General features: G+C 33.7%; 2 protein-coding genes across 7 annotated transcripts; one reads left to right on the top strand and one right to left on the bottom strand.

Moving 5' to 3' along the window:
- Positions 1 to 4873: 4873 nt before the first annotated feature.
- Positions 4874 to 11786, bottom strand: LOC122600813. Of its 2 annotated transcripts, none has more exons than XM_043773582.1 (7): positions 11211 to 11786; positions 9734 to 9830; positions 7960 to 8022; positions 7201 to 7312; positions 6623 to 6705; positions 5816 to 5886; positions 4874 to 5375 (listed from the first exon to the last, which is right to left on the bottom strand). In XM_043773582.1, the coding sequence occupies exons 1-7, from the start codon at positions 11369 to 11371 to the stop codon at positions 5255 to 5257; spliced, it is 708 nt and encodes a 235-aa protein (XP_043629517.1). In that variant the 5' UTR covers positions 11372 to 11786; the 3' UTR covers positions 4874 to 5254. The 2 variants fall into 2 exon arrangements, with proteins under 2 accessions (XP_043629517.1, XP_043629515.1); XM_043773580.1 differs by having other exon boundaries at positions 9731 to 9830; positions 11211 to 11785.
- A 4133-nt stretch (positions 11787 to 15919) lies between these two features.
- On the top strand, positions 15920 to 23175 carry LOC122599863 (rab GTPase-activating protein 22-like). Of its 5 annotated transcripts, XM_043772458.1 has the most exons (13): positions 15920 to 16027; positions 16300 to 16474; positions 17297 to 17395; positions 18019 to 18125; positions 18666 to 19151; positions 19236 to 19402; positions 19774 to 19896; positions 20003 to 20091; positions 20181 to 20381; positions 20853 to 21254; positions 21466 to 21549; positions 21895 to 22122; positions 22893 to 23175. In XM_043772458.1, exons 2-12 carry the CDS (start codon positions 16340 to 16342, stop codon positions 21934 to 21936), a joined length of 1935 nt encoding a protein of 644 aa, XP_043628393.1. In that variant the 5' UTR covers positions 15920 to 16027; positions 16300 to 16339; the 3' UTR covers positions 21937 to 22122; positions 22893 to 23175. The 5 variants fall into 5 exon arrangements, with proteins under 5 accessions (XP_043628393.1, XP_043628391.1, XP_043628390.1 ...); XM_043772456.1 differs by having other exon boundaries at positions 16300 to 16462; positions 18022 to 18125; positions 18666 to 19402; XM_043772455.1 differs by having other exon boundaries at positions 16300 to 16462; positions 18666 to 19402.
- The last annotated feature ends 20 nt before the right edge of the window (positions 23176 to 23195 follow it).

The raw sequence follows: 23195 nt of genomic DNA, 5'->3' as shown, positions 1-23195 counted from the left end.
ATGAGGAATCTCATTCCGTTAAAATGTAAACATTTCCTCATTTACCGTTTTTATGTTTTTGTTTACAAACACTAGCTCGATTCTTCTATTACGATACAAAATTTGCAGTGATCGAGTTCTTTATAGCTTATCTAACTAGCAGTGGCGGTACCACATGAGAGGCAAAGGGGTCAATGCCCCTTCAAAATTTAAATTTTGTCATGTATTTTTATATTTTTCATTGATTTTTAGAAATTTCCTATAAGTTTTTAACATTTTAATCTCTTCTATATATATTTTTCACTGATTTTAAATTTTGTCATCTTTGGAAAAAATTTTAGATACTGTCTCTACTGACTAGTACATATACTTGACGTGATCGATCGGTTTCGGTGTGCGTTAGCCCATGACTACGAAATTTATGTACAATGTATTAAACATGCACCTTTTATAATTTAAAAATTAATGTGACGTGGCTGATGATGACTATGTATCCAATTACATAAACATATGTATACATCAACAGGCTTAAATTATGTATGACCCTATATATGTCATACGTGTGATTCAATTTATATATACGAACCTTCGCTTACTCAAAACATATATACATCACATTATATATGAACATCAACATTTCAAAACACCAACGAATGCTACACATAACGATTATTATAATTATATATTGTGGCTTGTTAAATCTAAAGATTGTGGCCGGGTTTAATTTATTATTTGAGAAGTTGCAACCAATAAGAGTTAGAGGCTAATGAATGACTATTTATTTATTTTGACAAATAATTCTTTTCAATACGCGTGTAGAGAGTGTGTGACTAGATTCACCACCTTTCTTACGTAAGCAATTAGTTCGCCCCTTTTCCCTTTCACATCCATGATCCAACTATACAAGGACTAAGGGATAAGGGTGTACTGGTGTAGTGCCAATAGTTTGACAAATTGACAAGTTTTGAATCAATAAAAAAATGACATGTGTCCAAGCAATTTTTTACCAATTACTAGTCAATCCTTGCCAAAACTATGAGTGTAGTGGTATTTTTTTTTCAAAACTTACAACATAAAAAGACAAAACAAATACAAACAAAAAAAAATGGAATCTTCTTCTATAAAATCTTACCAATTCTTTGCCATCGTCGCTCAAAACTAGCTGATTCTACTTGCCGATGGTTTTTGCCAATACATATGGTATAGGTTGCCAAAAAGCCAAAACTTGCCAAAACCACTTGCCGATGCTTTTTTGCCGACTACACCTCTACCCTTAAAGATGAAATTGAAATGTACTATTTCTTTCGTCCTCAATTTATTTATCTATTTTTTTTACAGCAGTGGTGATTAGACTCAGCGGCATGCCATTTCATCGTCCAGTAAAGATCGACCACATCACCAGCACAGTCAATCCGAGGGCATGACTGGCGGTGGAAGTCCTACTACCTGTTCTGGAGGAAACTAGCTAATACTAGTGAAAACCCCCATGCTCCACCTCATTGGCAAAGACTTCCTAATATGCCTTTCAAAGGTTTTGAACTCGTGACCAACATTTGGCCGAAAGACATAAGTGGTATTAAATGTCCAGTTGAGCTAAATCCCAAGGACTATTTATCTATTTTTATTTTGCTTATGTTCTAAAAATAATAACTTACGTAAAATTTACTAATAAACCCTATGTTAGTTATAAATATCCAATATTATTATTGACGACACAACAAATATCAATATTTCTTTTTAAAATGAAAAAATTTATGTTTAAAGGTGGTTGATATAAAGTTATCTATAATCTATAAAACTATATAAAGTATCTTAAACCTTATCTCTACCGCCTTCTTTTAAGTAACAAATGGTTGATAACTTGATAAGTTGATATATTCTAAATGTACCCAATCGATTAAACATTATGAGCTACTAAAAGTATCTTATATAAATTAATTTATAATATCTATCATTTAATTCATAAAATAACGACATTACTCTTTTTTATATTAATTATTTTTACATTAATAACTTACACCACTCGCTATCATTACCGTCAGCCGTGGCTGCTATCATACCGTCTTCGCTCTTTAGAAGCTATAAGGCCCATGCCAACCTCGGCGTAAAAACTCATCTTAGCACCTCTTTGTAAGAACCCAAACCTTTTTAAACAAAATCGAATAATTTTTTTTTTTTACCCCCACTGTGACTCAGTGAGGTTAGGACACCTCCCACTGCGACTCAGTGGGAAATCTCTGATCTGCGAGCGAAAAACCTCCCACTGCGACTCAGTGGGAACTCTCTGCAAACTTTTATTCAAAACCAGGTTTTCCCTGCTCTTGACTCATCTTGTTAAACCAAAACACCATTTCAACTCCAACATTTCCAAATACCAAAAACATGACCTTTAGAGCATATAAATCACCCATACATCGAAATCATTCCTTTTTACAAGACTTTTGACTACAAAATTCCACAAGCGGGTCAATAACCCTACTTGGGTAATTGTCAAGTTAGTTACAAATTCTACCATTACTAAAGTTTTCAACGCAACTACAACTTTTCAGAAGTTCATCCAAAATAATTTGGCCAAAGAACATGTATCAAAAGCCAATGGGTACCAAAAGGGATCATCTACCCAAATTATCCAAAATGCCAACCTTTCAAATGGCAAGAACTTCCAAATTCTAACTTCACTCGATCACTTCTTTACCTTTGCTACTACCAACTCCTATAAGAGAGTTAAACAGCTAAAACGTAAGCAATGCTTAGTGAATGCATATACATATGATCATAATCATGTCATTTTCAACTTTGTGCATCAAGCGCCACATAATGCCTAGCAAGCTAGCCATATCATTTATAGCAAACATCACAAATACATTTTCAACATGGCCATGGATATTTTGGCTAGTAGGAATTTACCCACCTACTAGCTCTTACATACAACATGACTAGTAGGAATTTACCCACCTACTAGTTCATATACATATAATTTGGCTAGTAGGAATTTACCCACCTACTAGCTTATTCATTCAACAATCATTTGGGTCATAGAATTTACCCACCTATGACCTCTATTAACAAGAACATGATCATATGCATATACACTCACCTCAATTTGGCTACTTGACACAAAAAGGCTACAATTCACAATTCAATCTTCAACACCTATACAAGAATAAACATATAACATCTATGAGCTCCATGACTCAAATACCTCACATGAATCTACTTGCATTCATCAATTCTAACACTATGGTGTTTGGCTACTCAACATTTCCAACAATTCAAATTCTCATAAAAGAGCTTTCTTTCATAATTTCTAGCCAAACACCACAAGCTATGATATTCTTCTCAAGGGGAATTTTCATTAACTTCAATTCTTTCAATCAAGTTATCATTTATCAAACACATTTAGTTAGGGTTTCACTTGAAAATCTCCAATAACAAAAACCTCCAATTGTAATGCTAAAAACCCTAATTTCAATAACAAATGGAGCTAGGGTTTTGAGAAATCAATACCTCAAGGTGGAAGACAAGGATTAGGGTTCTCAAATTCACAATTCTTCCTCTTTTCTTCCTAGGAAATTTCGGCCACCACCACCACCACCACCTTCACAATCTCCAATTTAAATTTCTTATTCAATTGATGGTGATTATTGTTATTGTTCTAGAATTTCAGTTCTTTGATGTAGTTTCTATTGCATGGATTGAAAAGGAATTGAAGATTCAAGAAGAACATAGAAGAGTAGTAGTGGAAGGAGTTGAAATAGGAGAAGAAGTGGAATGTGTGGCTGGCTTCATGCCTGATAGCAACGTCCCATTTGAATTTTTTTGTGGGTAAAATACCCGTTAGCCTCTAAAGTTCCAACTAAATTAACCCCTTAACTCAAAACAAAATATTAGGAAATTAATTTTAATGTCAAAACTATGAAAAGGGTTAATATTATATTACCTTAAAATATTGAGGTGTTACACTCTTCCTCAATTCTTGCATTGGCACGATCGGCTTCCTCTCTTCCTAGTTTGCCTCTTCCCCCCAACGCCGGGTGAGGAAGAGGTAATGGTGGTCCCGGTCCTTTTGTATACTAAAACAAAAAAAAAAAAACCTTTTTTGTTTAATTTTCTTTTTTTTTTTTTTTTTTTTTTTGAGGAAGAGGTAGGGTTGGTAGTGTGTAGGAAGAGGTATTTTAAAGAGATAAAAAAGCTGATGTGATAGTGAGAAAGAGCTGCATGATTGACTGAGGCCTAAGCTTATAAGCTATGTTAGACCATCTGGATTCTGGAATAGTACAAATTTGGTCAGCATCATATTGACCCAATATGCTAACCACTTTTACCTTCAAATCTCCAATAGTACACGCTGGAAACACAATTTACTACCGCATCGTCATGTTGAAATATTAAATTAAAAAAGCAAATGCAATAAATAACATGTTACATATATAATTAGGGACCTATTTTAAGTAAAAGGGGAGATTATGTAAAATTCAGAAAGGGTTTATGTAAAATTCAGGGGGTTATATATGTTTATCAAATTCAAACGTTAATCTGTAACTTTTTTTTTAATGTGGCAGTACCTAAGTTTAGGTGAAGTCTGCAGTACGGATTATTTCCCTATATTAATTATATCTATAAACCTAAAACTAAAAACAAAAGGTAGAGAAAGAGCTTAACCAAAGATTAATAAAAGAATCACATCGCCTGTATCAACAATACCCAATCTTATTTAGTACGAGTTATGGATTATGGGATATGTAGTCATGTAGACATACATTAATTGTAGAATGGAGAGATCGGTTCAAAAGCGACATAAGAGTGTTTGTGTCTATTGGTGTACCAGAACCAAAAGAAGAAAATGTAGTTATGTCAATTACAAAATCACTGCTAACTAAAAAAGAACTGCTTATGACTTGTCTCATCATATGCTAACGTACCTTAAAGCAAAAAGTACATAAGTTAATTCATTACAACGACACAAATAATAGCTCGGTCTTCGGTTGGTGTTTTATTTACGGAATGATTGTTTGGTAATGATTTAGCTCTTTAGTTTCCTCTCCACTAAATCTATGAGTGGAGTGAAGCAAACAATAAGCGTAGAATCCTACCACAAACTTCTGTTAACGATTTCAACGTTTCAAACTATCAAACCCTAATTCAAAACTCCCCAAGTCAAAATGCTGCTACTTATTTCCTATTTACTGTTTCAAATCAAATATAGAGAAACGGAAAACCAAATAAACCCATGCAGTGAATTGTTCCATAAAGACTTCATTCTTCACAGTAACGATTATTGCATTTGCATGTGCATCTGCTGCAATCTTGCATGAGAGAACAATGAATTGAGAAGATCTTGGTTCAGCTTCACGGGAAATGGTGGCATAACTTTCACCTCCGGGGTATCAGTAAAACTGCAATCAATAAATTAGTGGTTATCTCTGAATTATACTTTTTATTTGGTAAGGATGACCCTGTGATTTGATAAAAGAACCACTTGGATAACAACAGGTTATAGAATCAACATTTTAAGAAAAAGTTGTTTTCAGAATGGGTCGAAACGTATAGTGCGTCGAATTGGATTGATCCGCAAACATTCAAAGCACTAAAAATGATTACAAAACTATGTTATTGTAGCTTATTAAGACAATGATATCTGTAAGTGTTAATGATACACTTCCAACTTCCAGTGTTCAGCATGTTTCCCATTCAGCTTTATAAATATCATGTTTCCTATTTAACTAAATTATATATTTGACCCATTAGACCAGTAAGGGTAAAGCCATAACCCAAAGTGACCCGTTGGTAAGTAAATACGCCAAAAGTACCAAGTACAAAGTAAAATGAGACTAACTTGCTCAAGATCTCAATGATGTTTTTCTGAACTTGGCAAAGGAGGCTGATATTCTCATGTAGCTGTTGCAACTGCCAAAAGAAGAGAGAGCTGAGTAAGTATCAAAGGTGTCCTAAAACATACACGTAGGGGCATCCTACAAAATGACGAGAAATTAGACAAGTATCTATCATTAAAGACATAAATCAAAATTGTTAAACTGCATCCGACATAAACCAATTATTGTGTTGTTTGTATAACTGTGCTCAAGGTCAAAAAATCTCAAACCATTCAACTAGAGTAACGAAACATCACTCATTTCACAACTCTTTTAGGCAAGTCAATATGATAAAGGCATAAAAAGAAAATGAAAAATGAGAAGCTTTACGGTTAAAAAATTGTATGTCAGTATTATAAACTGCAATAACCTTTTTGAGGAGCATTAATATTCTCCTGATATTAAAGTTTATCTATTTCTCAGTACCCACAATTTATCTTGTTCACATTATACTCCACATTAGAAATTAAGCATCAGTGCCTTATAAATTTCAACCAATACCAAGTAGTGAACACTATTTTTTTTTTTAACTAGCAAGAGTTGCATGGCCAATTGGTCCATCACACTCCTTTATCAACTAAGACTAAAGGACACAATTTTGAGTCATGGTTTTACAATATCTAATGGGTCAAACCAGTATTAAAAAAACTAAAGTAATGTTTCAAACAAATCAAACTAGGTGAGAGTCACCCAAAGTGTACTATTAATGCATAAGGCCCCCTAAACCATTTTACTCAAAACTATAGATCATTACTGATACAATACATCACCTGACGAGTTTCAAGATTTGCAGAAACACGCTCTAGAGCCTGTGCAGTTTCCCGAACAAGTTGTCCTGCAGGACTGGCAAGAACTGTAGGCAAAGAAAACGTGTATATGTAAATATGAATAGATACAATAGGAACTTTAACATGACCAGTGTTAGTAATATATACAAAAACCATCACATTGTTAACTAAGTATCTAGTCAACCAAGTATAAGTGTTGTTTCACTAAAGTGACTCAATTTGACATGTACTTTCTACTTCTAATAATGCATTTTCCAATTGGGGCCTTAGAGCCTTAGAGGGAAGGCATTGAATCAATAGTACATTGCCATGTAGACTGAAAAGTTTGGAACTAATGATAAAATTAGCAAGCCATTTTGACTGAAGTCTGAACACAAGTAAAAGATTTTGTAATAATAACAAATGTAAGAATCATACATTCTTTATTAAAAAAGAAGAATGAGATACACTTATTATGGGCATGAGCTACGCGTATACTTGGAAAGCTACATTGAGATTTAGTAGTTGCCACTGCCATATGAAGGGAAAAGCAAAACATGTTACTCAAAGAAAGAACTAACCACTGTGTAGAGCATTTGATTTTCCATTGGCAGCCATTCCGTTAAAATATGATGAAGGTCCGTTTTCAGTAGTCAGACGAGATGTACTTGCCAAATGTTCATTCATTTTTTCCTGAATAAGAAAAAAAAACGCATTTTAAATTTCCCTCAAGACTTCTCAGAATAGTGGGAATATCATGCACTTGGTCCACCAAAAATAGAGCCTCTGTTAAATTGCGTACTCTTCTTTTTTGAACGGTACTTGACATACAAATTACAGACGTACAACAAATAAGGTACCTCAGTAAAGTGATTGTCCCAGGAGTTGGGAGATACATGTTCATATTATAATTTTTTGTATTTTTGGAAAGACAATTATTTCACACACAAATCACCATGTATTTACAAGCTTGTCCTCAATGGTAGATAAACTCACAACCTTTTGATTGTAGCCTTATAGGGTTGCCTCAAATACCGTTAAGCTAAGCGCCCTTCGCTGTTCTAATTTTATTGCTACACAAGTTTTTATTATTATTTTATTGGGTAAGTATGTGATACGAGTATTCATCAAGAATAAGCTTGCGGCTAAAGAACTTGGCCCACAAGTCTTATTTTAGTATAAATAGGGATTTAGGTTCGCAATACTTTTCATCTTGTACTATGTTCCTTCAATAATGAAAAGCTTTGCATTCCAAAATAAAAGCTTAGTCATACTTTTCATGCTATTTGATGGAGGAGGGCTGATCGACCTCTTCAAAGTTGATCAAATAACATGTTTACCTTTCTATCTGTAGGTCTTGTCAAATTGTACTCCCCGTTCCTTCTGTTGCTATTGTCCCTTTTCTAGCAGCACAAATAAACATATCGAAGAATCAAATAGAGGTAACACTTACAAAATAACATATCAGTATATCACATACATCATAATAAGATGAACTATTTTCTCATAAATTGATCTGGCATAAGATTTACTTGACCAACGACTTCCACAAGTTACAGTGTTGGTATAGGAATATAGGATGTCACTTTGTCACGTGAAAAGGCAAAAACTATGCAGTAGCTTTTCAAAGTATAACACCGTGAAGCAACTTCTCATACATGTTAATATGATTAGACATCTAGTAAAGAAAGTACATGTTCCTGAAGCAATTACTTCATATAAACACCGAACACATAAAGCCAAGCTCTAAATTGATATGCAGTCATGTAACAGCAACACTCCATCATTTCAGACTGATTGATATCCTGTTTCAAACGGGTACGGGGGTCGTAGGTCTCTAAGGGGGTTAGGCTCATTCGGAATGCCAATTAGGTACGAGGTACATTGTACCATATTCGGTACGTGAATTGGGTACAAAATAGATTAGAAAACAAAATTCATAATAAAGATTTCTTATTCATAGGTAAATATGGCATATGTTTGAACTTTAAAGACATCTGATCCATTTAAAAAGGCCCAATCCCATCTGTAATTAAAAGTTAAAACCATATCAAAAAGGTCGGCCATATCCTTTTCATCTAAAAATCAAATAAACTGAACATTATTTTGTGGTTAGGCGGCTCATGAGCATTGGTACGGCGTTCCAAATCACTCTGGTACGTGTTCTTCATTCAATTAATCCGATAAACCCCTAAAATGGGGACACCTCAATTTCACGTTTTGGATCGCGTACCGGCCACGTTTGGTACGATCTTGTACCGCGTTTCAGTACGAACGTTTTGGATCGAAAAACATAGGACGGCCAGTAATAACTGTACAGATGTCGAAAAGTAATTTGAGGAATAAGGAAAACCAGTGTTAACTCAGCCCAAACAGCCATTAAGACGGCCAGTAATTGCTGTTCGGCCATAGACTAAGGGAGTTGAGCCTACTCAGTCAAAATTGGTCATAAATCGGTCAAAGAATCAAGATATACAGTAATTCATGTAGAATCTATAGAAGCAACCAAGTTTTTAGACTTTTTTTTGGCAAGAAACTTACATATAAAAACTAATATGTAAAACTATAACTAATTTTGATTTTTACATAGAAAATTCCAATTGGAGTACTCCCCACCAAGGCTGATTACACACTACATGATCCCCAACCGCCTAGTGACTTTTACACCCTCAGATAAGAGAGAAAGTCTCAGATTTCAAGAACCGGGTGTCTCTTCTAAGCAAGTCTTCCTTCTTTTACATGCGGAACCAGGTGTCTCTTCTTAGCAAGTCTTACGTTTTTTACATTTGAAGGTCTCATGAAACTAACAAAAGTAACCAAAAGTAACACACATTATGGTAGCAATGTAGCATTGTCACCTATCCTAATAGCGACTCGTATTTTGAAACAAGAATCTTCTAATATGTTTAGCTCACTTCAGGAAATAGAGAACTAAAAAAGATAAAACCAAATGCCTAAAACCTCATTGGCCACCTGCTGACCTACATAGCATATCACGTCAAAATAAACAGCCTATGCACGTGCCCAAAACTAAGTCTAATAGATGTTACAGGGTACGAGTAACGGATATAAAATGTACAGCTAACGAACAAGTAACGGATATAAACTTACAACCATCCATCTGCACCGCATAGCCACATCCCGTACAGTCTTGTTCTGCAATTGCACGGCAATTTTTGCATAGCGGATGATGTTCGACTCAGTTGCATACCTGAGATTTTGTTCCAGGAAATATTAGTCAACAGCACTATATGTACAAAAGGTTAATCAGCTGTAATTTATACATGAGTTAAAAGTTAATACAAAGAGTGTGTGACACCATATTGAATCTGAAATTTAAAGTTTCTTTATCCAACATACAAAATTTATATATAAGTCACATCTTGTCAATTGAATTGACATTGAGTGGCATGATAACATTGGTATCATACTTTGCATAGATTTAGAAGCGAGTCCTGATTCTCACATGATTTTAGGTGTGAAATCATGATTTTAGGCGTGAAGTCATGATTTTAGTACTAATACAGTATTAATTGAACAAAACAAACAATAACTACAAATGACTTCTCAAATGACACAATGCAAACAAGCTTTTCGAAGAACATTCAAATTTTATGTAGCCTTATTTCTACATTTACTGAAAATATTACACATTACATAATACATTATCCACAATCATAATGTATAGCTACTACTTGACGTCTTGACCTTCAATTAACTCATAAAAAAAAGGAAAATGACTTCTTTGAGACAGCTTTAAAGCTTGTATTTTGCCTTAAATGATACAAAATATATACCAAATTGAAGAAAGCTTTTGAAAGCTGAAAAAACAAGTGTGATGAATTCATGTTGAAAAGCAAAATTAAAGCTTACTTACCTGCCCTTCAAATAAGTAGTTGATATGTACCCTGCCACTTTTATTCATACAACACTAATTTGTACTTTATGATGTTGTAAATATGCCGACTAAAAGCATCGCAGATGGCATACAAATAAAGTAGTGATGTAAATTCATCTCATTTTCGAATACAACATTAACATCAACTATCAAGAACGATAATATTTATGTGTTCCAATTAGATTTCCACACTAATAATTATCAGAAAGTGTTCAATATAATATCCCATAATTTTTATATAACCTAAAAAAGATGATAGTAATGATAATTGCTGTAAACTATCCCATATGATTAGGATCTAACTCCTTTTATTAGGGCTTCTTATGATTTCCTAAATCATCTCAAATCAAAATATTCAGACTTGCTTAACTAAACACACAAAAGAGATTTTCCCTGTTCAGGTTATCCCAGAAAGGCAAGTATTTGACTCAGATGTACGTTCTCATTACCGAACCCTTTCCCTAGCCACCCGGCCAAGGTATATACCTAGCATGGTTCTCGAAATCTCTAGCGAGGACTTCAAGACTATACTGGCACTAGGCATGGTTTCAAACCTACTTAAAGTCTCTAACTTTAAAAAATTCCAGCAAACAAAAAACTACAATAAAACCCTAAATGCCCACAAAATCATATATTCAAAACCTAACTAAAGTCATAAACTTTACTCATAAAAAATAAAAAAGAATATTTTACTTGGCTAGACCGTCTTCCAAAATAGACTGTTCATCAGGAGTCCAATCAACAGAAACACCAGGGTTATGCTGCAACACCGACTCCGTCACCGAACTGCCGCCATGATAAATCGGGTCACCCGATTCGTTATTATTCGACCCGTTTCCAGATGGGTTTGCCATATTAACAACTAAACATACAATTGCTCAACTGGGTTCCCGCCAAGTCTCAATCTTTCCCGCCACAAATCCAAAAAAAAACTCAAAGAACCCTAACCCAAGACCTTTATTTACTTAGTATTTATAGATTTTGTTGGAGGGATATTACAGAGGTTTTAGATACACCTGTGCGTATATGTATATATATTAGGTATTTATTATTTATGTATCTGTATGTGTGTGTATATTTGCATGTGATATGAATCTTGAAGGAAAATGGAAACAGGATCTTTGGCACAATATATTGGTTTTTGTTAGGTTTTTTTCTAAGGGGTGTAATATACGGAGTATATATATGAATGAATATGAATATATGAATATGAATATGAATTTGATATGAAGAAGGAAAGTTGGTTTTGCAAGTGTGTGCTGTTTGGAAGAATTTATTTTTGCAAGCATTATTATTTGATCCATCAATACCACCTTTTGCTTTTACAAATTTTGTGCCAAAAGTGGAACAAACACTTTTATTCTCTTTATATTACTGCTTTTTTCCCTTTTTATTCTACTTTTCTAATGGTTTTGAAGAGCAAAATTATCTATATTCTATACTCATTAAAAATTATCCATCATTGTTGAAAGTTTACACAATTTGGAACATACAATTTTACTTTTTTGCCCTTGATCATCTCCTTACTCCAATAATCTGAATCTCCCATCTCTCAATAAAAATTACTCATTAATGATATATTACATTATTAGTTCTTACTTTTTTAAAAATATTTCAATTAACTTTTTACATCAATTATTTACACCACTTGACGTCGCTTTTACCACCAAAAGTTGTCCCCCACCACACCGTCGCCGCCCCGAACACCGCTGCATAGCGCGGATGCCGTGCTAGTTGATTAAAACGAAGGTTATACACTTATACAATATGGATGAAACAACCCAAACCAAAATAGACCAATAAAAAAAAAATAAAAAAATATGACAATTTTTTGTGAAAATTCAAAATGTTTCAAATTAAGAAAAGACACTTGTAATATTATTAAAATAATGTAAATAGACTAGTATACAAGTTTCAAGACCCAAAAAAGTCAAACAAAGGCTCGGTAAAATTAGTGAAAATTACTAAAGCGGACGGCCTTTGTGTCTACAAAAGTTGTCCTCAAAGGTCGTCCCCATAACAAAGGTCGTCCTCTCCGTTTTTGTACTTTTTGACATTTTGACAACTTTAAAGGTCGTCCCCTTAACAAGGGTCGTCCTCCCCAGTTTCGTAATTTTTGACACTTCGACAACTTTCAACCCTTTTTAGTTTTTACTAAATACCAAGCTTCCGACAATTGACAAATGACCTTACTTTGACATAAAACACAGATTGTAACCTTTCAAACGCATTCCTTCCATCATATGTTTCCAATTTACAATCAAACAACCAAATGGGTCTTTTGCCCAAATTGGCAAAACATTCAAGATATCATTTGACATTCAAATACATTAACCAACCATCTAGGCTTCAAAGTACAAAAATATACATCAAAACGTGTATCAAGAGCCATGAGTTTGTTGAAGGATTCACTAAGCCTTTAACCAAAAATGTCATTTCTTATGAAATGGGCAATACCTTCACAATGGGCTCCTACTTCAACTTGTTCCGCACCTTATCGCTTGTTCCGCACCTGGAACCTATAAAAGAGTAACAACTAGAAACATAAGCTTTCGCTTAGTGAGCATTATATACAATAAACATCACATTAAACATTATACAATAATAATACACATATAATGATCCTTATACGATGACAAGCTCATGAATCGTCATCCATGATCTATCACCCACATTCCGAGCAAAAGAGTCCAAGATTCCGTAGCTCACATCAATCGCATATAGTACTCACCTTGGCTAAAATTTCACAATTTCACAATACAAGATGGTCTCCTAAGGATTAGCTTTGCTATGAATCACCTATAAACGTAAATTCATAATCTCATGAGACCCATCATAATTGTCTAACACAATACTTGATCAGCCCAGAACCACAACCCATTATTGTTTTGGCTCCAACACATTTTTATCATTTCCAATTCAAAAGATATCATCTTTTAGTTACACAAAGATCAACTCATACCATTAAAATGACAATAATCATTTCACCCATTCAAATAACAATAAAATATGAGCCAAACATAATAATGGAGTTTACTATGAATTAGCTACAATAATTCCTCCCCAAAAGTCAATATAATCAAAACCCTTTAATTACCTAATAGGAAGAACCCTAATTCTAATAACAACTAAATTAATGTAATACATTAATCTCATACCTCAATTGAAAATAATAACTAGAGATAGGTTAAAATCACAATTTTCCCTTCCTTTCCCTTTTTGTGAATTTTGACACCCACACCAACACATGCACTCAAAATCTCAATTGAAACTTGATAGGAATCTTGTAGGTAACTAGTGAAAATCTTGAACTTGATGAGAAATTCACACACACACACACACACTAAAATGACAAGATGAAGAAGATGGTAGATGTTGTTTGGTGAAATGGAAGTATGAGTCATAAGAGAAAGTGGCTGGGATTTCCCTCCTCATGCCACGTTTTTTTTAAATTTTTAAAGGTATAATACCTATTAATCACTAAGGTTTCAACTAAGTTAATCCCTTTTCTAAATATAATATACTAGAAAATTACTTTAAATATCAAAAATATAAAAATGGTTAATTTTATTTACCTCTATATAATTGGGATGCTACAATGGATCTCTCAATGATTATGGTGAAAAATTGGGTTTAAATCTTGCCAACTATAGATTGGTATACTCAATCAATCTGTAGTTGTTGGAAAAGCTTAGTGGGGTTTTCCCTTTGACATTGTTTTTTTGATCGTGGTAGCGGGATCCTGTTTAAATAACAAACTACCAGTTGTCGAGTTAGGATATATGATAAGAGGCTTTATCTCTATTAAAAAGTCGTTTGTTAAAAAAAAATCTACGTGTTGTTCATAAAAAATACTACATTTATACATATATGAATTTTAACACAATACAAAAATAATAAATTCATTATTCCAAATGTTAATAAAATTTATAATAGAAAGAAGTGAAAATGCAGATCAATTTAAGGTATGTGAAAAATTTAAAGATGAGTATTATTAGTTTGATTTGTTAATTTGATATATCATTATCATTATTCATTAGTATAAGAATATTTAGATGCTTAATAAGTACTGTATCTTTTAAAGATTCGTATATTGTTACTTTCTCTTTGCTACAAATATTATAATGTATATAAATATATCCACACATGTTAGTATTATTATTATTATTATATTACATGATATATGTGTTGAACTTCAACAAAAAGAGTGGTTGGCCCGATCTCACAGTAATGGTTTGTCCGTGAGTAAAGTGTAATATATGTATACACATATTTATAAATGTAGTCGAGGTATGTGCATATAGTCGATTTGCAAATTTAGTAGGCCCGTAAGTATACCTTTGGTAGACCTGAATCTAAACCTGGTTGGTAGATTCGAGAAGTAGAGGTAAAGAGGGTCACGACCTTGGACCTGTGTATATGTTTACTTCGCATTATTTGTATCTTGTACCGCGAAGATATAGAACCATGGTAAATCTATAGGTCCACTTGGTAGATTTGTTAGTGGGTCCACTTAGTAGGCCTGTTTGATAGCTTTTATATATTTCAAATTGATATTCATAGTCGAAAACTTGCATTACATGTCAATCCGAGTATATAGATATATAACTCAGTGGATATGGAATATGTCATAATACCTCAAAAAAAAAATGAAAGGTCATGAACGTAATTAACAAAATAAATTGCCATGAGTGCCATATCAACTATATCTTCACAAGAAAGCTCGTTTGACATATATGCCAACAACATTTTTTTTAACATTTTCATTTTTATGTACACATATGGCCACACGCCAACTCGACTCCACTTTGTCACATCCCCGTCGTAATTTTCATAACGTGCCTCAAGAAAGAGGCAACACCAACAATTTCTCCTCAAGAAAGAACCTAATTATTTCATTTATATTAGTTATTAATATATTTAAAATAATCATTTATCATCTTCATCGAATATGAATTAAGTTCTATGGTCGATAAAGTAAGATATGATTTAAAGTTGAATCAAGAGATTGAATTATTTTTTAGATAAACTTGTACTATTGTCATTTTAAACTATCTTTAAAACTATAATTTTTTTCAAATATCCTTTTATTTATTTTTACCTCGTAATCACCCGTACTTAAGTCTTCCAGAGGATCCGATGATTTTGTCGTTTATTACGACCATCATCTTCAATTTTTAATTTCGTTTTTTGATTTATTTAATAATACCAATTGTAGATATAAACTATTCTCGATGAATATTTAACAAATAATAAATATTTAACATGTTTATTATATATACATTTAACATTGACATTTTCCATAAATAAATTAATAACACACTAATAACTGCAGTTAAAAAAGAAACCCACTAATAAGTAAGTAGTTAATTAAAAAAGGAAATACAAAATCAAGGCGAAAACGAAAGAAACGGTCTTTGTTTGTTTGTTGAGTTGATGGAGACGGAGCTTCTTCTATCTCATCACCACCAGAGATCTTTATACTTGCACTCATCTGTATCCATCTTCAGGTATATATCATATATCTATATCTATCATCATGTTATTTAATTTTAATAATTCATTTCCCATCAAATGATCTGTTTTCAAGATTAGGGTTTTTCCAAGATTCATGTAAAAGTTGTGACTTATGTATAAAGTTATGATCTTTCTTGTTTTTTTGATGTGGGGTTGGTTTTTATTTTGATAATTTTGTATGATTAGCTACTTGTTTGGTGGGTTACCGTTTGTGTGTTGTTCTTTGTATGTTAAAAAGATATTTGATTTGATTTTTGGTATATAGATATTGAAGTGGGGAAGTTGAGTTGTGTGAGGGTGTTACGATGTCGTTTGATGGAGACCATAAGCAATGGATATGTGGAAAGGGTGGTACAGTGAATTTACACCGCGTTGGTTCTATGGTTCGGGATATTGGAGAGCCGTGTCTTCATCAGTCGCCTATAAAGGTTGTTGCTACTGTAAGACTCGAAACATTCTCTTTTGCTATTGCATATGTTTTTGGTGCCTCTTTATTGATGATTAAATATGCAGACAAGGATTGAAGTTGTGAGTTTCTATGTTTTGTGTGAATTGTAATTGTTAGTAAAAGTAGAAGGAATTCTTATGATCCATGTTGATTGTAGTCGAGTGTTTTTTTAGTCTCAGCTGAAATGTTAGGCTTTGAAAGAATTCTTATGAACCATGTTGTTTGTAGTTGAGTGTTTTTTTAGTCTCAGCTGAAATGTTAGGCTTTGAAAGAGTTCTTATGAACCATGTTGTTTGTAGTTGAGTGTTTTTTTAGTCTCAGCTGAAATATTAGGCTTTGAAATGATTGTGACCGTTGATTGGATTTAGGGTTCTAATTTCTAAAAGAAGGCTGGTAGTGCTAGATATTGTATATATTGAGAGAAGAGTCTCTTTTACCATATATCATTTCATCTTTGATTAATCTCGTGTCTATATGAATGAATGAATGAGAGATTTACACGATGGATGGATTCGTTAAGTTTCGGGAAAAAGGTCCAACAATTTTTAACATTGAGTTCTGGGGATCAGACAGTTAGAAAAGATATTAACCAATTGGCATGAAAAGAGTGTCTTCGCCTTCTTTTTATGTTGGCTTTTTAGCTATGTACGTCCTATCGGCATGTTCTACATTTGTTATATAAATCTAAGACTTGCTAGTACATAACAGCCAATATTGATCAAATTTTATATTTTTACTGGTTTTATTGTAGTTATGTTGCTACCCATGACTTGGCTTCTGATGTTCTCTCTCCTTTCTTCTGTTAATTGCACAGATAAACAAAATGCTTAAACCAGAGAAGTGGCAAACAACATTTGACACTGATGGAAAGGTTTTCGGTTTTCAGAAAGCACTGAAATTGATTATGTTGGGGGTATGTTTTTTATTGTTTTTTATGTTATTCCACATCTCTTCTACATTCAGGTGGTTGTCATTCTAAATGAATTGTACCCTTATTTTATTTCTGCTTGTTTTGCATTATGTTCGTGAAGCAACTCAATGGTTTCACTCATATGTTATTTTGTTTCGTAACTCATAGACCTTGTTTTTGTTAAATCTGTAAAGCACATATATCATACTTGCTTCAACCGTCTCCAAGCTGGTCTAGTGGTAAGGTGTTCCGAAGGTCTCAAAAAGAGACCCGAGTTTGAACCTTCCTTGGTAAACATCTTGGAATGGCCAGGGAAGAGTTCAGAAATCGCCACAGGAATACAAGTTAGGCTGCATAGTCAGATCCAAAGGCTCGACTATTCCCTGCTAGCATGAACTGAAATCCCTCTCCGTTGACCCTCTTTATACATACATATATATAACCCTTGGGAAACCCCTTAAGGATTCTACAGTAATTAGCTCCATATATATCCTATAACATGATTAAATTCAAACATGGCTATTTTTGTGTCAGTTAAATAATCAAATATGCTATCGTACATGTTCTTTTGATGACCAGACAGGCGATCTGATCATTATTGTCCTAACGTATATCTATTGTTTTAGCAGGGGGTAGATCCATCTATAAGACCTGAAGTGTGGGAGTTCCTTCTGGGCTGTTATAGTTTGGGCAGTACCGCTGATTACAGGAGAAGGTTAAGGACTGCAAGGAGGTCATGCTCTTACTATTAACTGCTATATACTTTTGTGTATACCATATTAACTGGTTACTTATGTGTTCATCGTAGATACAGTTTTATTATTTTGTTTTTTCTTTCATCACAATATGTTTTTCTTTTCCTACTGATTACCAGATATAGTGTCCTTAATTTGGATGGTATTTTCTAGGGCTATATGAACTAACCTTGTAATCAGAAATAAGGATCGAGATTTTTTTGAAATTTGGATTATAGTATTCTGGTATTGGGGACCAGTGTTTTGATGTTGGAGTCACATCAGGAGCTATCTAATTAATTCTCTGTTAATTGTATTGTTTTGTTACTACTCTTCTATAAAGCTGTTCAGTGATATATAGCATTTCATTTTGAAATTATTTCACGGTATCATAACTTTCACAAAGATATTATTATATGATCACATGTCCATAGCTTATTTTATGATGCATACAAACTTTAATATTTTGCACGTATTATAGTTTTTATGAATGTATTTTACATAGCTCTAATTGCTGTTTGGTAAACCTTCACATGCAGGGAACGTTATGACGACCTTATTAAGCAATGTCAGTCAATGCATTCCAGCATAGGTACCGGTTCTCTGGCCTATGTTGTGGGGTCAAAAGTTATGGATATGAGGACAATGGCCAAAGAAGATGAGAGACGGAAATCTGATGGGAAACTTGAACAATCTTCTAATGATGTTTCTGAAAGATTAGAATCTTTCTCCTCTTGCTCTGATATCTGTATAGAAACCTCATGTGCACATCCAAGAGAAAGCACCGATTGTGCAGCCTATGATGATTCATGTTCCATTCCTTCTACCCCATACAATGATAGTCACCCAAAGTCAAGAAGTGAAGGGGATGGATCACAATACAGAACTTCAAGTTTTTATGACTTCCCTCCTTTACCAGTTACAAATTTATTTGAAAAGAGTGCTTTAGATGATAATATTGAAAGTACGTCACACGAAGAAAGACATTCTACAAGGCGTAAGCTGAGATTTGAAGATGATCATGTGTATGACTTTCAAATTAATAACAATGTAGATCTAGTAATGGATGTATCGACATCTAACAATTCTACATGTACTAACAACTCCAGAATCGAAGAGCCTAGATCTAGCCATTTGGATTATGAAATAGAAAAGGCTGACATCCAAAAAGAGACAAATGTGCCTGAAATCCCTAGGGTGAACCCGGTGACGTCCCATGTAAGAACAAGGAGTCAGGACAGAGTGTCTGATTGGCTTTGGACTCTGCACCAAATAGGTAGGTTTCACTATGGTATTAATATTTGAGGACTTGATGTTTTAGAGGTGGTTAAATGGGTGGATCAGGCGATTTGGGTATGGGTCAAAATTGTTATGTCATTGGCAGGGACAAACGAGTGGGGGCGTTGGGTCGGGGTGACTAGAACACTTTTATGAGTTTTTGTAAATTATTGATATGTCAAATATGATTCGCATTAAACCCATTCAATTGTTTTCCTGTCAAGCTATATTTTTGTATATACCCATTTGACCTGTTTAAGATTAAACTTAACCCAAATCAACCCATTCACAAGTAAACGGACCAGATTTGCCACCTCTAGTTTCTCTATTTTATAAGGTAGTTACATTTCTTCGTTTTTCTTTTCGCAGTCGTTGATGTTGTTAGAACAGATAGTCATCTGGAATTTTATGAGGATACAAAAAATTTAGCTCGTATGTCAGATATTCTTGCTGTTTATGCCTGGATTGATCCTGCAACAGGATATTGTCAAGGTTCTAGTTTTTCCCTCTCACTATGAATTTTCTTTTACTAATTTATGCATATATGGGTATAATATACAAGTTGCTGCATATGAAGCTAATGCAACTCTAATTTCAGGTATGAGTGATTTGTTATCTCCTTTTATTGTGCTCTTTGAGGATAATGCCGATGCTTTTTGGTGCTTTGAGATGCTTTTAAGGAGAATGGTACTTCTAAACTTGATATTTAATTTATTTCTTTGAGTATGTGTATACCCTGCTTACTAATACCTATATAATTTTCCCTGCCTATCCAGCGTGAAAATTTTAAGATGGAAGGAACAACAGGCGTAATGAAGCAACTGGAGGCACTTTGGCATATCTTAGAACATGTAGACAGGGAAATGTTTGCTCACCTGTCACAAATAGGTGCTGAAAGCCTTCATTTTGCTTTTCGGATGCTTTTGGTACTCTTTCGCCGGGAGTTATCTTTCAGTGAAGTGCTTTGCATGTGGGAGGTAGGCATTCTTCTTGGTTGATATGTTTAACTAGAGTATATATTTTATCGACTGTTTTTGTTGAAACCACATGTGGCTAAAATGACCTAAAGATTCCCAAATATAGACCATAACCCCCAAAGGAATTTAAGAGACCTACATGGATGCTAACTGCTAAGTACCCTAGTAATTCAAATGCATCTAAGCAGCTATGTGTTGACCTAAACTGATTTAATGGGGCGGGATCAATCCCCTAAGGTTTATGTTTCAATTTTGTTTTTATCTAGTCTGGAAGTTTACAAATACAAAGCCTAATCAAGTATGTTAGAGTTTACATGTTGACCTAAAACATCCTCCGAATCATATTTGTGAACTCATTTACATAGGCGACCATTAGACTCCAGATTAATGAAATTTTAAAAATGTCAATGATCGTCAAATACCTGCATGTGATGAGTATTTAAAATTTATTAATCTCACCTTTGCTAGCAGATGATGTGGGCTGCTGATTTTGATGAATCCTTGGCTTTCAATCTGGATAACAGCTGTCCTGAACTTCTGGTCCTACAAATTCCTAGGGAATCAACTACAGCTAAAAGAGAGGAAATAGTTGAGAATGAAAATGGTGGTCCAAAGGGTGGCACAGAAGTGAAAAGTGGAAATCTAGAGCGCTCAAATTCTGTAAACAATGGAATAAAATCTACATCAAACCATCCCTTTTGTGGATTGACAAAAAGCTTGTGGTCAAAAAATGATCGTTTTCAGATATGTACGATTATATCATCGACCAGAAATGGTGATGATGAATTGCCCATATTTTGTGTGGCAGCAATTCTTATTCTGAACCGCCAGAAAATCATGAGAGAGACACGTTCAATTGATGATTTAATAAAGGCAAGTGGATTAGGGCTCACTTTTCAATGATGCTTTATAATTTAAATTTAATCGGCTTTTTCTCCTCAAATCTGATAAAAGCAGGCGATTTATATCTAGTTCACTTTTCATGTGTGATTATTATGTGTTCGTGTAGCTTCTTTCTTTTATATCTTGTGTGCCTACACATGATATATGCCACTTATCTGATTGTGATTCACTTATGATGCAGATATTTAACGATAATTTGCTGAAGATTAGGGTTAAAAGATGCATACGTACAGCGATTAAACTTCGAAAGAAATACTTCTACAAGGTTTAAGCATATTATAAAATTCATCTTTAATGATTATCTTTTATATTTATTTTCTTTCTTGTTCGAATTGCAGTTTTTATTAAAGGTAAATATTACAAATCCACTCATATTTACACTTTGTCCATTACGACACTAAAACCTGCAACCTAACGGTTGATGGATCAACTTAAATACCAGTGGGACCAAGTCCCTTTTGGTCAAATACTTAAATTGCAGTTGTTATACTGGATTTTCAATTTCTTTCAAGTACTTCATTTTTGTTTAAAAGCTTTTACTTTTGGAGTGTCACCATCCATGGTTTAGAGATATACATCCTTCATCTGATTTTAAGTTTATATAATTTAGCTGATCAAGAATCGAAGCCCCGCTGCTGCTTACGATGACTAGTTAGTTATGCTTCAAGTTTGTGATTAGAACTCCATCCGTGCTGAAGTTTTCTAGATGCCATTCATCTTCGAATTCTTGTTTGAGTCTCATAGCAACAGATTTTAGCTTTTCTTTATATTGGAGGAGTGTGCTTATGCCATTGAACAATCATCAAATAGACTTGAAATATGCTCAAACTTCTGTCAGGTACTTACAGATCTATTGTGCATAAATTTCAATCTTCTGATGTTTGCTGGGAGTTCTTTTTTCAAGATTTTCATTTACCTGGAAAAAAAATCTTGGTTCTAGTTGAAATCATTTTTAGTTTCAGACCTGAAGAAAACATTAAGATGAATGTCGAATTGCATTCCAAAATGTCAGTTGCGTAAAAGCAATCGTTATTGTATTGCATATATATTTTTTTTATTATAATAAGTTTTTTAGTCAAGGTACCCAGTACCCTATGTTACTTGTAGATTGAGACTAATATGATATATATGAGAAGTTTTCATGACACAAAACAAGGAAATGTCATTCCTGTTATCTATACTTGTCAAGCTAACTAATTTTCTGAGTTTGGGTTAATGGGTTGTGTCGACTTTCACACACATTTTCTATTTTTTTCTGAGTTTTATAAATATATAATGTGCTATATATGATCCCTTAAACTATTTTACTACAAAGATGCTCCAATCGTTTCTACTAGAGCGATTTAGTTTGGTTACATTGTGGATGCTATTCAACCTGTTTACTCCCTTTCACCAATTTCCTTTTTAATCAAATGACCGGTCAGTGATTTAACATAGGCCTATATAGTTGATTTATTATATGGGCTGAGAATACCAGATTTTTGAGCATCTGATGTCATATCAGCTGATAGCGAACTTATGTATACAATTTTGCGTGTGTAATATAATATGCAGATTGTATGTAACATAAATATAAAGGATCCTTTAGACTGTTTTGTTTGTTTTCAGGATTGTGAATTGGAGCTATGAAACGTTGTTTTGACAGAAGCTGATGATTGTACATGTTGCAGGTCAGGAGATCAGTCTCTTAGTTTGTTGTGCCATATTTTCTCTTTTTTCTCATATTTGAAGGTGGCAGGGATGGAGGTAGAAACATATAGTTTGAGGCAATTATAGAAGGTTTCTTGCTTAGGTCACATACAAAACTTGTAAACTTAGAATTAAGGAACTCATTACACATTTACACTTCTTACTTTTCAACAGGGGAATAGAATTTGATTCTTTTGATGAATATAATTCTACTTTTATTAA

This window comes from Erigeron canadensis, chromosome 5 (assembly GCF_010389155.1).
Source record: "Erigeron canadensis isolate Cc75 chromosome 5, C_canadensis_v1, whole genome shotgun sequence".
In the NCBI taxonomy this organism is placed as follows: Eukaryota; Viridiplantae; Streptophyta; class Magnoliopsida; order Asterales; family Asteraceae; genus Erigeron; species Erigeron canadensis.
Note: the sequence above shows the minus strand (reverse complement) of the source record. Positions and strands in the feature narration are given on the sequence as shown.

Coding starts and splice junctions, on each gene's coding strand:
- LOC122600813 (XM_043773580.1), bottom strand. CDS start 11,371: ATGGCAAACCCATCTGGAAACGGGTCGAATAATAACGAATCGGGTGAC. Junction 7,313..7,959: donor CAAGACCTACAGATAGAAAG/GTAAACATGTTA, acceptor TTTCTTATTCAG/GAAAAAATGAATGAACATTT. Junction 5,887..6,622: donor CAAATCTTGAAACTCGTCAG/GTGATGTATTGT, acceptor TTCTTTTGGCAG/TTGCAACAGCTACATGAGAA.
- LOC122599863 (XM_043772453.1), top strand. CDS start 16,340: ATGTCGTTTGATGGAGACCATAAGCAATGGATATGTGGAAAGGGTGGT. Junction 20,092..20,180: donor AGATGCTTTTAAGGAGAATG/GTACTTCTAAAC, acceptor CTGCCTATCCAG/CGTGAAAATTTTAAGATGGA. Junction 21,255..21,465: donor CAATTGATGATTTAATAAAG/GCAAGTGGATTA, acceptor CTTATGATGCAG/ATATTTAACGATAATTTGCT.